Source organism: Apodemus sylvaticus, chromosome 3 (genome assembly GCF_947179515.1).
Source record: "Apodemus sylvaticus chromosome 3, mApoSyl1.1, whole genome shotgun sequence".
Lineage (NCBI taxonomy): Eukaryota > Metazoa > Chordata > Mammalia > Rodentia > Muridae > Apodemus > Apodemus sylvaticus.
The window spans coordinates 5,588,662-5,604,923 of record NC_067474.1 but is presented as its reverse complement, the minus strand read 5'-3'; the positions used below and the strand labels follow the sequence as shown (position 1 = coordinate 5,604,923).

General features: G+C 39.7%; 1 protein-coding gene across 1 annotated transcript in view; it reads left to right on the top strand.

The window, feature by feature from the left end:
* The first annotated feature begins 1,097 nt into the window (after positions 1 to 1,097).
* Positions 1,098 to 16,262, top strand: part of Terf1 (telomeric repeat binding factor 1) — a 32,211-nt gene continuing 17,046 nt past the window's right edge. Inside the window, exons 1-6 of the mRNA XM_052175929.1 lie at positions 1,098 to 1,433; positions 3,108 to 3,203; positions 6,783 to 6,904; positions 8,597 to 8,683; positions 10,626 to 10,775; positions 11,348 to 11,460. Coding sequence (XP_052031889.1) covers positions 1,151 to 1,433; positions 3,108 to 3,203; positions 6,783 to 6,904; positions 8,597 to 8,683; positions 10,626 to 10,775; positions 11,348 to 11,460 — 851 coding nt within the window. The 5' untranslated portion in view covers positions 1,098 to 1,150. The remainder of the gene's footprint in view (positions 1,434 to 3,107; positions 3,204 to 6,782; positions 6,905 to 8,596; positions 8,684 to 10,625; positions 10,776 to 11,347; positions 11,461 to 16,262) is intronic.

Below are 16,262 nucleotides of genomic sequence, written 5' to 3'. Positions count from 1 at the left end.
GTGCCACTCCCCTTGCCAAGCATAAACAAACCACCACACAAGGTTTACACAACAAAAGCTGATGATATACATGAGGATCTGTAGCTGGGCAGAAGAGAGGTGGTGAGGCTGAAGGTCCTGGGCTTGGGGTCTCTAGAGAGACCGTGAGGAGAGGAGGGAAAGAAGGAAAAAGTCCCGTGGATGGGGTAAGTGGATCATGAGTGCATAGCCGTGATGGCCCGGGTGATGAAGTAGGAACAGGCTCAGGCTAATAATATCTCTGGGGTTATTGACAGGGAAGTAGGCAAAATCACATAGAAAGTTGATAGTGCTCTAGTGTTTACATGTTTATTATAAATATAAAGATTTTGTGTCTTTTATTTGGGAACAAAATGATCAAAGGTGGGGTAGAACCCCCCAAATAATATTTACTGCAACACCAGCTGGAGAGCGTGGTAGAAATATGCCCTTATAGTCAGTGCTAACATTGTACAGAAATAGTGATCAAAATTTGGTCCTGAGACTTAACAGTCTCAGCATCCATGGGGAACTGACTAGACCTGCAAAGTCCAAAGTCAGCACCATCCTACCCCCTCACCCCAGCCAGAACTCTGGAGAAAAAGCAGAGCCCAGAAATTTCAGTTTTAATGACCCTGGATTTCAATAAAATGAACATTCAGGGTAGAAAGACACTCAGTGTGATTACATTGTAACAGGGTTAAATACTCATATTTATGGCGACAAGTTTTAATTTCCTTTGTTGCTGCTGCGGTCTGCTGCTGTAAGGCTCAAGTGCCCCAGGCTGACCTAGACTCTGTACCTGAGGATGGCCCTAATTCCTAATCTGTCTCCACCTCCCGCGTGCTGCTGGGATTACGGAAGCGCAGTGCCACGCAGTCAAAATCTGCAGGCTAAAAGCTCTCCGTTTTAACTACCTGGTTGTTTCCAGCGCTGATTGCATTTTTTAAAAAATTATCCTACCCAGAGCTACACTATCCAAAAAGCCCCGCCTCAGAGTGACGGAGTCTGACTGTAACAGCTCCCAGCCAATCGGAAGCCAAGCTCTAGCCACTAGCCCATCCTAGCAATGCGATTGGCTGACGTCCACGCCCATCGCGAGCCAATCAGCGCAGGGCGCCAGCAGAGGAACGACGCGGGCTTTCGGTTTGACATGGCGGAGACTGTACCCTCAGCGGCCCGGAGCGCGCGGAGCCGTGCGGGCCGGACAAATGCTGCGGATTCTCCAGAGAAGGAGGCGGCGGGAGACGACGCGGGTCTGCTCCAGTGCCAGATGCAGCTGGGGGCCCCGAGACAGGAGGAGAACGCGGAGCTTGTGGCGGAGGCGGAGGCCGTGGCTGCGGGCTGGATGCTCGACTTCCTCTGCCTGTCTCTGTGCCGAGCCTTCCGCGACGGCCGCTCAGAGGACTTTCGCCGTACTCGTGACAGCGCCGAGGGTGAGTGCGGGCTGCCCGGGCCGGGGGCTGCGTCGCGGCCCGACCTGCTTTCCCGCTCGTACCCGGGCAGGATCACCGGTGACAGGCCGCGGCGTGGCTGGGCCGCGGGAACCCGGCCGCTTCCTGTTGCTGGGCGTCCCCCCCCCCGCCCCCCCCCGCCCCCACCCCCACCGTAAAGGCAGCCACCCCAGTTGCTGCCGCCTCCTTGTAGATCCAAACTATCATAGACGAATATAGGAAAATTTAAGAAGGGGAGGATGTGGGTGCCGGCTTGTATAATGCTTATCTTGCAAGCCAGGGAACCTGCGTTTGATTCCCCAGAACCTATACAAAAAAGTTTAACACACTTATACTTAAGGCACTGGGAAGACAGACCGGTGGATAGGGTTCGCTGACCCCTGACCTAACCTAATTTGGCAAGCTTTCGGCCAGTGGGAGGCCAAAAACAAAGGCCTGGCGAGGAAGGGACGCAGAAGAGATGATGGCTCAGCAGTTAAAAGCTCTACTAACTGGTCTAACAGAGAGCCGCGGCTTGATTCTTAGCATTCACGTGGCCAAGTTTTAAACTCCAGGGGATCAAACAAGGCACCGTATACACATGTTACCAAGACAGACATGCAGGCAAAATGCCCCTAGTCATAAAATAAAAATAAATCAATCTTTTGTTTAAATGTTTAAAACGTTCAGACAGTGCCAGAAAAATGAGATCCAAGTTTGTCCTCTGGCCTGTGTGTGGGTAAGAGAGCCAGGATCTTGTACACTTGGCTTACCAGTGTATATATTCACTGCCGAGTGCATCTTTGTGTTTGTTCAAATATTTTAGAAATAAATGTTTTAAAGTTGATTATGAATTGAACAAATTCAGTGGAAACCTTGACATGTGTATACTATTTCCTAAAATATAAAGAATTTTATGGTATAAATTTCGTAGTAATGATTTGATATATTTTATAACTCATATGTAAATTTATAACTTATATGTAAATATATGTATAACTTATATGTAAACTTATAACTTATATGTAAATCTTGGTACTACTTGTCAAAACAATTTCGAGTATCTATTTTACATTTGAGTTACGTTTTGTAGGAACAGTAGTATTAACTTTTTTTCTGATTTTTAAAAAATTGATTAGAATCTACAGTTCTAAATTTACAGTCAATTTTTGTTGAATATTATATTAGGGTTCTCTAGAGAAACAACTTTTTAAGGATCCAGTAATGTTCAGTCTCTGATGCTTGACGTCTTCAGTATATGCCAGAATCCCAAAGTAGACTCTACTGTCAGTGAAGGAATGGACTTGTTACTGAGAGTCGGAGTCAGCTTGGGAAATGGAGAGCATGCCTCTTCCATGTCCTTTTTATAGGCTCCCACCAGAAGGTGTGGCCCAGATTGGAGGTGTCTTTCCACCTCAAAAGATCTGGACTAAAGGTTTGTCTCCCACTTCAAATTCCCAAATAGAAGCAGATCTTCCCACTTCAGATGATTCAGGTAAGCAAAAAATAACTCCCAGATGTCCGCAGCCATTTTTAGGTAACATGTAGTCAAGTTGAGAACTAAGAATAGCCATCACTGTTTTAAATGAATATTTATTTAACACTGTATTGTATCTACACGGTAGGTGTACTGGTTTGTGGTAATATTTTAATAAACGGTTTTTTAAAATTTTTTAGCTATTATTCATGGACTACCCCGTCTTACAGCTTACCAATTGAAAACTGTGTATATATGTCAGTTTTTGACAAGAGTTGCAGCTGGAAAGTCCCTTGGTAAGTATAACTTTTTATTTTATATTTAGAAATCTTTTATTTCTAAATATGCCACATGGAAAACTGCTAATCCTATTTTCCTGTTTTGGGGGTTGAAAAAGTTTGCCTACCTGCATCTGTCAAACACATAAGCATTTCTAAAGCAAGCAACTACAATTTTATCTTTCTAGAACAATGACTCTCAAACTTTAGCCTGCCTCAGATTATGCTTTAAAACAGTAGAGTCATTCTGCCTCACTATGAGTTTAGCTCCCAGATGATTGAGATGTAGTGAAGGACTACATTTTATAGACTCTTGGACATTCAGTTGGAGTTTTCTTAAATAGCTTAAAGATGACAGCTATCATATATGCACTGTTTACTGGCAGCTATTTAAACTTGATGCTGGTCCTTATACAGAAAAAAAACACGGTTTGTGGCTGTAATCTGTCTCCCTTATTTCCAGGGTTCATTTTAGATTGTAAAGAGCAACTTCGTGCATTTCATCAATCATGACTATATTTATAACATGGTCTTAAATGGGCCGTTTTGTAAAAATAATGCCACTAGTTTTTTATATTACAAAACACTTTCCCAACAATGCTTGTTGGTGAGCATACTGACATGAAACTGCTTGCTTACTTATTTAAACTCCCAGAATATTAGTACCATTCTGTATATTAGTACCAATATACTAAACCATACCCGGACCATGTAGCCCGCTTTATTTGGAGACTGTAATTAGTAGCTTGTCTGACATTATTCCCGGAGAGATAGGAAGCCATGACAAACCAAAGTGATACTGCCACCAGACTCTACCTTAGTGAACCATTTGGTCTACTGTAGTTATTTACAGGGTCGTGGGTAACTCCAAGGCAGCTGCATGGTCCAAAGCTCACCCCAGCGTAAATGGCAAGTCAGCAAAGCCGGGGCCTTGGAGTTTCCTGGATAACCTGAGTCTTCTGAGCTGTTTATTTCCTGAGTCTCTATACACTTCCCTCTAGCATAGAATGTTGGAATTAGGGAAAAAACTGCTGCACCACAGGGCTAGAGTAGATGCAGAAGAGAGGGCTGCATAGGTTAGGGCCTGTGGCTGAAAAGATAACAGGCTGATGTGTACACAACTGGGAAACTGAAGACCGTAACTTACAGTATTAGAGTTTATTGGGTGGTTTTGTAAATCAGAATATTCTAACGGCCTAGCAATGCTTTACATACATAGGTACTCCTTATATCTTAGTTTCTTTTCAGGAAATCTTGCCTTCAAAACAAGGGATAAAAACAGATTTTGAGTAACCTTATGGTGTTTTGTTTGTTTGTTTGTTCATTTGTGCAGAGACAGGGATTAAAACCAGGGTCTTGTGTGAATTAGACACATATCTATCCTAATTTCATGGCTTAATCTTTAAATGTACAAAGATTCTGTTTTAAATATATATCTTAGAAAAATCACTAGGATCAGCTAGCAAGAATCAATGTTTTATCATGATTGACTTGAAAGAGATAGTAGTTAAAGTTTAGGGGTTTGGGGTTTGTTGTTTTGTTTGTTTGTTTTGCAGTGTCTGTATCTCCCACTTTGTAGCTGTGACTTCTAGGTTTCTGGGTCTACTGTAGAGAACAAGGATGATAGCCTGATGACCTTTACTTATTAGTAAGAATATCTTTTGTAGAGGAATTCTAATTCAGCAACATGGCTGCTCTGACAAGAGATCACATCCAAAGACGTTTTAGGTCTGTGTGACTGAGCCAGCTGGAATGTAGACATGTTCTGGATTACAGTATAATCAGGCCGAAATACAGACACATACTTTGTACACACCTCTAATCCCAAACAATGAAAATAAAGTTAATTTGTAGATGGAAGCAGCCATGTTTGAAAGTGAAGTCTAATCGGGGGCAGACAAAGTGATGAATTAAGAGAAAGATTTGACAGAATGCGTCAGGGATAAGATATGCCCAGCTCTCACTAGAACAGACAAGAAAGAGAGACAACTTGAAAGAAAGTGGGGGGAGAGAGGGGAGCGGAGGAGAAGCAGTTTTACTGGGACAGTTTTACAGAAACAGATTGCAGAGAAAACAGACTAGACACAGGTGAAGACAGAAAGAGCCAAAGAATGAGGAGGCGCCAAGAAGACTGGCGCATACTGCCAAAGGTAGTGTGAAGCAAGCAGAGCAATTCAGTCAGAAGCCAGACTGAAATCAGTCACTTGGAGAGCTTGAGCCAGAACAGCTGAGTTCAATAAGCCGGAAGTTCAGAAAGAACTAGAAAGGGTGAGTGTATTGAGCAGTAAGCCCTCTGAAATGACATTTCCATCTGGTTAATAAAGACACTGTAACAGTCTGCCTCTGCCTTATCTTCCTCCTCCACTTTCCCACACATTGCCTTTCAATCCTGTGTGGTTTTCTTGGCCATTTTCTCATTATCCGTTTTGTTATTTTCGTCTTAACAGCTCTTTGCTTCATGTGTGCACACTAAGTGTTCTACTTCTGAGCTGCATCCCTTGGCCATACTCTAAAGCTTACAAAGTTTCCAGATGTATCTAGTCATCTATGTGTTTGAAATTTTCTGAATAATTCTGAAGTAAAATAAGCATAGAGAACCACTGGCACAATAACATATTTCTAAGAAAGTACCAGTTATATTGTCGGCATTGCATCATTTATAGATATTCAAATCTGCATGTACAGGAATTGTTTTACTTATTTGTTTTTGTGTTTGCTTTGAGACAAGGTCTCACGCAGGCTAGGCTTGAGTTGTTGGTGATGCTCCTGCCTCAGCCTCGGAAGTGCTGGGATTACAGACTGGAGTCACCATGTATGGTGGTTTCTCTTTGTGTTTGTATCCTAAGTGCTTAGCACAACTCAGATTATAAATGAGATTGAAAGATTGGAAATGCCCAAAGAGGCCAACAGAAAATACAACTTTTTGAAAGAGCTATGTGGATGTGTTATTTAGTGTATGAAATTATAACCAGCTTGAAATTTCTCTTGAATACATTTATTTATTGTGTAGTTGCATTGAAATGAACCAAAGCAGCTCTGAAACTAGAGCTTTAGAGGAATTTAGTAGTTCTTGCCCTCAAAATGTAAAATACAATTGTGTGACCAAATAAAAATATTTTTGCCTTCAGAATACTTAAAATGATAGCTAGACATGGTAATACATCCCTGTGTTCCCAGTACTCTGGAGACCAAGACCTTGTCTTACAAATATATAAATAAATAATAAAATGTTTTTGTTTTGTTTTATTGTTTTGTTTTGGGTTTTTGCCAGGTAGTAGTGGCTCACACCTGTAATGCCAGCACTCAGGGCTGAGGCAGGCAAGTCTCTGCATTCAAGCCCAGCACAGCCTATATAGAGCGAGTTCCAGGACGGCCAGGGCAATGAAGAGAAACCCTGGCTCCAAAGAAAAAGACGTTTCTTTTATAATTTCAGTGTTTGTTTGCTTTATTTTATTTTAGTAAACAAATTAACTTAGAAAAATCATTTCCCTAAACTGTTTTGTATGAAGACTGCATGAAATGTAGCATGTAAAATTGAAATAGAATGAACTTGTAAAGGTTCTACTCAACTTTCAGTTAACTTTTCTGTTTTAAAAGATGCACAGTTCGAAGTTGATGAACAGATTACACCCTTGGAATCAGCCCTGATGATTTGGAACTCAATTGAAAAGGAACATGACAGACTGCATGAGGAAATACAGAATTTAATTAAAATTCAGGTATGAGTATTATTTTGTGCTTATTGCTTTGCTAGAATATTGTATCGATTACTTTTCTCATAGATAAAACAAAATGAGAAGCAACTTGAGAGGTTGAAGGGATGACTTGGTGCTTAAGAGCATTTCTGCTCTTTCAGAGGGCCTGACTTCAGTTCAGCATCCACATTATGAGTTCACAACCACCTGTAACTCCAGCTCCCTGTTCTGGTGTCTGCAGGCAGCTGCACCCAGGTATACACATGCACAGAGATTTATGCACATAACAAAATTCTGAAGAAAAAAATGAAAAAAGTAGTGAGAAGAAGAGTTTGTAGCCTGTAGTTTGGGAACGTGCAGTCGGTGTTTGTGGGGAAGGCATAGTTATAGTAGTGTCCTCGGTCATGAGGGAGGGGAATGGGAGTGTCCATTTCTTCCTTTGTCTTCAACCCATGACATAACCCTCGTCCATGGAATGGTGTGCTGATGGTCAGGCTGGTCCTCACTTCTCAGTTAAACCATTCCGGAAATAAGCTTCTCAGTCAGGTAAACTTGAAAATGAATATTAACTGTCACAAGTATGAAAATATCTAACATCCAAAAAAAAAGTAACCTGTTAGAGTTGTGCTGTAAACCTTATGAAAATCTTAAAATCTTTTCCTTTTAGAGCATTGCCCCTCAGTTTATAGTCTTCACATGAGCACCAGGCCAAGAACTTAATGTTTTATATTTAGGTAGATGCCACCGCCATGATACAGGAAACAATAGAGCTATTTAAAGATTACCAAGCAGATTTTAAAATGAGGGATTCCATGTTCTTGTTTTTCATCTAAAGACTGCAAATTTGGGGTGGGGGTCAGAGATAACAGGTGCTTTGGCTTGCTTGTTTATTGTGGGGTTTTGAATCTGGTTCTGGGGATTAGACGCAGGGCCTCACACATGCAGTGCATGGATTTTTGTAAATAAGAGTATAGACTTTTAACCATACTGAGACAATTTTAGTAGAGTATTTAAGAATAAGAGACAAGACAAACAGGTAATTGCAGTCAAAGCAAATATGTTCTTAGTTCAGCAACTGTTTCCTCAGCTTTAGATTTTCATTATTGTTGTTAAATTGCACAAGAGAGGGAAACCCAAGATTATTTCCTGCTTTCCTCAATGTGGTGATTGTCAGGTAAAATTAGGACCTGGAGATAAGACATATAGGGTAGAAAAACAACTACTTGTAAAAAGTCAACTTAGAACAGAGATTATGTTTTCACAGTCTGTGGGTCTCTAAGAAACCCGACTTTGTGTGCTACGCTCGCAGACAGCTGAGCAGGTAACAGTAGCATTGAGTGTATTTCTGCTTTGGCCACACTTGTACAAGTTTCACATCAATTCTGTGGTGTGTGGGTGCGCTGTCTTTACCAGTTAGAGAACTATGGAGGTGAACAGCAGGATCAGTAGCTTCCCAGATAATAAATTGACTTTTAAGTTATCAATCCCTGCTTTGGGATGCTGAACATGTTGTAAATGTACATAGAACTAGTGAATTTTTTATATCTTTTTAAGACATAATTATTTCATCATTGAAAAAAATGACTATATCTTTATCAAATAAAATTCATAAAAATGTTTTAAATGAAGTCTTTCAGACTTAACTTTATGCACTTAGTCAAATAATGGTTGAATATTTTAAAAAGCAACCTAAGGTTTGTATGTGTCATCTTTAAGGCTGTAGCTGTTTGTATGGAATTTGGCAGCTTTAAGGAAGCAGAAGAAGTATTTGAAAGAATATTTGGTGATCCAGATTTTCACACGGTAAGAATAAATGTTATAACTTTATATGGGGTGAAGAAAACAAAATTGAAGGAGGAAAGGAAAGCTTTACCTAACTCAGTATGTTAAAAAGATAATTGTAACATTAATCAATACAAAAATTTAGCATTTTAGCTACCCTTTTTAAAATCAAGTCTTTATATTTACAGTATGTCCAACTTGATAGTCAACACATTTTGAGAGCTCAGAAGCTACCCAGAGGGCTGGTGGCTGCCACACTGGAGAGCTTAGATATGAAGTGGCTAGCTTGCATAGTTGCTATTTGTTTGTTTATATTACTATATTGTTGAGATAAAATCTGGTTCTGAGTGTAAGGCTAACCTCAACACTCAAGATCATTTTGCCTGACCCACTGCAGTACTAGGATTGTAGGCATGTCCCACCGGGCCTGTCTCCATTTTCTACACGTCCTTTCCCTTTTTCTTTCCCGCTCCTTTTCTTTCTTTGAGATAGTATCTCCAGACTGTATCACCACACCCTCCTGGAGTTTGTGATGTGATCATTTGCAGTTTGTGTCTGTGTATGTTAATACAGTCAATAGGCCTCAAGTTGTTAAAACACTGTTAAAAATGGTGTTATTGGGGTAAATTAAACATCTTCAAAGAAAGAAAAAATCTTTTTTTGGGGGGGGGGTTTATTTTGGATTTGGTTTTTTGAGACAGGGTTTCTCTGTGTAGCCCTGACTGTCCTGGAACTTACTCTGTAGACCAGGCTGGCCTCGAACTCAGAAATCCACCTGCCTCTGCCTCTCAGAGTGCTGGGATTACAGGTGTGAGCCACCACCACCTGGCTAAGAAAAAAATCTTATATTTGTGGTTAATTTTTTACTAGGTATCTGTATCTATAGATGAAAATAATATGTCCTAAGTATGTAAATAGATATGTTTGCACCAGGGAACACAGTTGTGTAAGGAACCCCTACATCAGGAAACAACCTAGCTCAGGATGTAGCTCTCTATGATTTGCCTAACATATATAAGCCCTAGTTTTGGTCCTTAGTACCATCAAAAAGAAAGATCAGCCAGGCATGTTATAGTACATGCCTATAATCCAGCACTCAAGCATGGGGGCTGGGGGGCCTTGGGGGATAATAGACAGTGGTATAAATAACTTTTTCTACATGTTAACATAAATAATTGCCAAGAATATAGAACTAAGGAAAATATAGCAAGTTTCAAGGGGGAAAATCCACTCTTACACAAATGGTACCATTTGTACAAAACCAAAGCCACGAGACTTTAGGGACAGTGCAGCAAAGTCAAGTGCTTGCTCTACAAAGCATGAGGGCCTGAGTTGAGGTTCCCAGCACTACAGACATCCAGAAGTGGCAGATACCTGTGATCCCAGTGTTAGTGATGCATGCAGAGATCAACACACACATACATCCAAAATAGAGAGATAAAATTAAAACTGTGGTAAACAGTACTATCTATTGCTTATAGATTATAAATATACAAATACAGAGAAGTTTACTTTTGGGGAGGTGGCAGCACTGGAAATGGAGCCCAAAGCAATGTCTAAACTAGACAAGCACTGTTTTTCACAAACTACATACATCCCTTTATAAAGGCCCTAAGGAGTTTATAAAGATAGTAGATTCTGAATTTTGAATAGTACATATTGGTGAAGACAGTGGGATCAGATTACAGGCATAAACAGGCTTTAGCCATATTGATATGTTTTCTTTTTAAGCCGGGTAGTAGACAAGTATGTTTATAATCTATGTTTCTTCCTATGTTTGTTCCTATGTGTCTGAAACAAAATGTGGGGTCTTTAAAAAAGACATGAGTCTTTTAAAGCAGAATTATAATTCTTGATCGTATCTCTATTAATTTATAAAATAACAATTACAAAATAATTGTTCAATTATATATTTATAAGAAATGAAATTTGTGTTTTATATCAATACATTTCTGTTCTTTAGCCTTTAGAAAGAAAATTACTTAAGATAATCTCTCAGAAAAATGTGTTCCACTCCCTTTTTCAACACTTCAACTTTAACTACATGATGGAGAAAATTCAGACTTACGTGGATTGTGTGTTAAATGAAAAATCGTCAACCTTTCTAATGAAGGTACACATGTTATCTCAAGAAAGAGAAATTGTTATAACAAAGAGTTCTTAAAAGAGAAAGTCTTAAAATCTAATCCAAAATTTAAGTTACTGGGTTATTAAAGTGTCTGTCTTCATTAATTTGAGGTGATTTTACTTCAAAATAATTAGGCGTATACATGAATAAGTACATATGTGGGTGTGTGCCAGCAGAGGCCGGAAGAGGGCATCGCACACCTGGGGCCATTTGGGAGCCACCTGAAAGCAGGACCTGGGAGTGGACTCTGATGCTCCGCAGAAGCAGCTGTTCACTGCTGAGCCCCAGCCCAGCCACTGCAATTGCATTTTAAATGGCCTAGAGAACATTGTATCTATCAAGTATATTTGCAAGAGAATAAACCTTCCGTAATGCTTATAAACCAAGCAATAATAATAGAATTGCAAGTATTACCAAAATCATGAAAATAGTTTGGTGCCTTCTGTTGACCTGTGAACAGATAATTCTTTTGAAACTTTCAAAGACTGTGTGCTACTTGTTTAAAATGCCTAATTCATTTTTTTCTCCCCTTCCCCTTCATGATCAACCTTTTTAAGGCAGCAACAAAAGTAGTGGAAAGTGAAAAAGCAAGAACACTAGCTTCTGAGGATACACCAAATGCTATCAACCCTGGAACAGAGACTGAAGTTAATTTGAATAAAGAAGAAAGGTTTGTATACTCTTGATGTTTAGTTTGTTTTAGGAATATTGTATCTTTAACGTAAGTGATGGTAGTAAGCCCTTATTAAAAGTAATAATTGAGTAATTGATGTGATCTCTAATTGATAGTTTGAATATTTGAAATACTGTAGAGTTATTTTATGACTTACATGAATTATATGTTAATGTAGGGAGTGTGAAAATATCAGTTTAATGTGTATTAATTTATTTACTAATTTTAATGAAGGTATGCTTAGGAAATAAGGTTGAAATTGGAAACCTGGTTCGTTTGCCTCTTATATTAGCTCAGATCTCACTAAGTTATTTTGGTATTTTAAGATATTATTCTCCATATTTTCAAATATATGATGCACTACTCAAAAAAAGAAAAAAACATTGGCCCCAACGCTATAGGAAGTGTACTAGTTAGTCCTATCTGCTGTGAGGCATAGTTAATATCAGGTTGTCTGAAAATGTCACGCAGTTTCAAGGCTGGTTTTACTTTTGGATTTTGTTTGAGCATCATCCTTAGCCGAGAGTTGTGCTTGGTTTTTGTTTTATTCTTTTGAACAGCTTTTTATGTAACTGCATCTGGCCTTAATCAAACATTCACTATCACTGCGGCAGACTTTAAAGAAATCCTGACCCCCTGCCTCCACCGCCCTAGTGCTGCAGTCCTAAGTATATGGAGGAGTCTAAGGAAGGTTAACTTTTAGGAAGAGGCGTGTCAGAGAACAACCCGTGGGAGTTGACTCTCTTTCTACCAGAGATGGAATTTAGGTAGTCAAGCTCAGCAGCAGGCAGTGACCTTTACCCACTCAGGACACCAAGGGGAAATGTTTAACATCTGTCTTATAAGCTAACACTATTGAAGAAGATAAACTTTGACCATGAAAATTTGTTATTGTTTTAAATTTTATTTATTGCTGTGTATGTGAGTGCATGCTTATGTGTACCATAGTGCATGTGTAAAGGTTAGAGGATGTTAAGTAGTTGGTTGCTTCCTTCGAGGATGGGTTCTGGGAAGTGAAATGAAATCATCAGATTTCATAGTAAGTGCTTTTACTCACTGAGCCATCTAGTCAACTCAAGATTTCTTCTGTTTAACCCATGATAGATTCTTTCTGTTGTTATACACTTAACTGAAGGCTATGTGGTTAGAACCTTGTGATCTCTGGATGGATGGATTTGGTAGCCCACATAATACTTAAAGTTCCAAGGGTGCTATCTTTATCTATATTTAAAGGTATGAGTTGGACCCCTAAGTTAGATAAACACACTTCATTGTAACCCCTTAGAACTGGAGCTCAGTTGTCTTAGAATCTTCGCTCCTTTTCTTCCTTTGTATCCAAGGACAGTTTGCTTCTCATTCATCTCAAAGGTATATTGAAATCCTGATTTTTTCATTGACAAACAACCCATTTTGAGAATTAAGTATCTCGTTTTGGCTTTATTTTTTTGTTTGAAGCCTTTTGCCCAGTATAATACTGCTATATAATAGAATTAAAATTTAGATCATGGTTCTTGGAGATAATAAGTATATTTCCTGTGTTTTCCCCTTGTAGAGCACCACTCGAGTGCTTCAGAGGCTTTCCTAAATACAGACAGACACAGTAGAGTGTGGAGTAGAGCCCTCACATCCCTGTCTGTTTCCCTATGCTATGGCTCTCCTTGGCTTTATACATCAACTGTCTTTCCATCTCTGAAATACTCCTGATGATTTATATCCAAGATTATAGTATGCTTTGCACCACACAAATACATCCTTAAAGTAAGTTCTAGTACAAACTAAATGTTTAGATTTCTTCCCAACTTCAAACTTTTAGTTCATAGTAATAGAAATTAAACTCAGGACAGGACATGAATCATATTTTGTTTTTTCTGTTAATGAAAATAAATTGTTTTTTAATACAATATATTCTGATTATGGTTTTTCCTATCCCTATTTCTGTCTTCCCTACCTCCCCTCCCATCTAGATCCACATCTTTTGCATCTCACATTAGAAAACACACTGTCATCTATGGATGACATAAATAATAATAATATGAGACGGATCAAAAACAAATATTATAAAACAAACAAACAAAAGGTACAGGAAACATGTATAGATACAGAGACATGTTTCCACACTAAAGAATCCTTCCCCCCCAAAAAAAACCCAATCCAGAATTCATGATATATACCCAAAGGACCTGTAAGATGGAAGAGACAGGAAAACTTCGATTTAACATTATGAGTTAAAGATTTAACTTTAAGGAGGTTAAAGGAGAATTTAACTTTGGAGGTTAAAGAACCTCCAAAGATTCTGTTGAATTCTTTTTGTGTTAGGCTATCTACTACTAGGCATGGGGTCTACCTTCTAAGTGATTTCTTAGTGATGGGCCATGTGTCTACTTCCCCTCCCAATACCAGGACCCCATGTGGTACAGGCCCCGTGCATACTGCCACAGTGTCTGTGAGTTTATATGTGCACCAGTCCGGTTTTGTCTGGAAGGCCTTGATACCTTGGGGTCCTTCATCCCTACTGGCACTTAATACTCTTTTCATCCTCTCTTCTACATAGTTCTCTGAGCCCCAAGGAGAGGGATTTGATAGAAACATCCATTTTAAGGATGAGTGCTGTAGGCCTTTCACTCTATAAGTCTGGCTGTGAATCTCTGTTCTCATCTGCTACTGGAAGAAATTTCTCATGCTGGCTGAGAGAGACACAGATTGATGAGTATAGCAGAATGTTATTAGTCATTTTGTTGCTATGTTCCTTTAGGAGAACAGTAATATTTGGTTCACCCCCACCCCCACCCCCCAGGTCCCTGACTGTCAAGGACCAGCCTCAAGCTTGAAGAGACTTCTGAGGAAGGGGTGTCTAATAGCAGTGAAAGGACAACTAGAAGTCACATCTTAGGGAACATGCAGCTGGCTTGTGTTCTGCTTAAGACAACTTTCTCTGGAGATCTCCAGATAGCTCAGACCAAGGCCCAGTTTTTTACTTACATTTTAATTCAATAATTTACTCCAGGTGCCTTTTTGATTATCCCACTAATCAGCATTTTATGACCCCAGCCCCCTGATTCTTAGGGGAAAAAAAAAAAACAGCAAGCACATTTTTCTTAAAGATTGCAAATTAATTCAGAGATCTGCCTGTGTTTGTAAGCACAGACAATAAGCTAGCTGGGTGGAATCTTACGCCAAGATAGCCATTCCTATCACTCACTCCTGGGCCTGACTTATCTCTGTCCAAGGCTGACCTTGAACTCAGGAAATCTGCTTGCCTATGTATCTGCCTGCTGTTGTATCTTTCTGACAAGCTGGCTCACAGTGCATCTGCCCCTGTTCTTTTAGGTCTGTGAAGCTCCTTATACAATTCATACTACAGCCTCATATTTTGCATAGTTGAGAAATTATATATTCTTGAACTCATGTTTTCATAGTTCTTTCCCACAGCCGTTAGGGCTGTCCTGAAGGTCACACATTTACCAGTTTGCTGAGACATTTTGCCTCCCAGGCTCTTGCTGTCTCTGATTATCATGGAGTCATTAACCTTTCAAGAGAGGACACTCCTCAAAGGAGGAACATGAAAATATGTATGTTCTTATACAAACAAGCCTATGCCCACAGCAGCCATGAAGGCCCATGTTCTGCTGGCTCTATTTCATGGGCAGAAACCATGTGATGCTGTCCCTTGCATGGCTAAACCAAATTCAGCACTGGACTATCTAATTTGCCACCTGTGCAGCACTGGATATGGGTGTCATCTCATGGAGTGGGTCTTAAAGGAATTGATTAGTCACTCCCACAAGGTTTGAGCCACTACTGCACCAGTGACTCTTGCAAGAAGGTCACTCTTGTAGACTGAATGAAGGGTTTGTAGCTCAGTTGGTCTTTGCCTTTCTTATTTGGTAGCATGCAGAATATATTCCAGTACCATGAACACTAATGAATAGAGGTGAAGACCTTAGAAAGGTATCAGCATGATTTCTCCATGTTCAGTGAGATATGTAAGTGTTGTCTTCAAGATCAGGCCCTTACTGTCAGTTGACTTTGGCAACAGCTCAGTTAGACATAACCCATTCCTAGTACTGGAAGTTCTGTTTGGTGACGAGATCTTCACTTGGGGCCCTGAGTCCCCTGTTATTTGACTGTTTTATTTAAATGTCTTCATGAATATATGTATTAATAGAAAGCTAGTAGTATATAAGGTTTCCATATGACTCCTCAACGTGGCTCTTAGTTTTAGCTTTCCCTCTCCATATGTCCTTCCTACCTCCCTCTCCCCACCCCCATCCACTCCATTACCCCTGCCTTCTCCAAACATAACTGTTTATTCTATTTCCATTTCCTAGGGAGAAATCCCTTCCCACTAGTCCCTTACTTTCTACCTAACCTTTGTGGTTATATGGCTTGTAGCTTGCTTATCAACAGCTGAATAGTTGTCATCCACATATAAATGAGAACATGATACTTGTCTTTTGGGTCTGAATGACTTCATTTCAGGATGCTTTTTCCCCACTAGCTCCATCTATTTACCTGAGAGTTTCAGGATTCTGTGGGGTGTTTGTGTTGTTTTTTTCTTTAACAGATTAGTAATATAAATAATACTTTTGACCAGGCTGTCTCTTGTGTTTGCAGCCTTCCCAGCCCTTATTTCAGAGCCATCTCATATTTATGAGCTGACATTTGCATTATTGCAGTGCTTATGATTCATGCAATTCTTATTTTACTTAATGACCACAGCAAGCATAAAAGCTACCAATATATCAGAGGGTGTCCTTGAAGTTCGATCTGCCTCCTTTCATCTCTCAAGTTCCAGAATC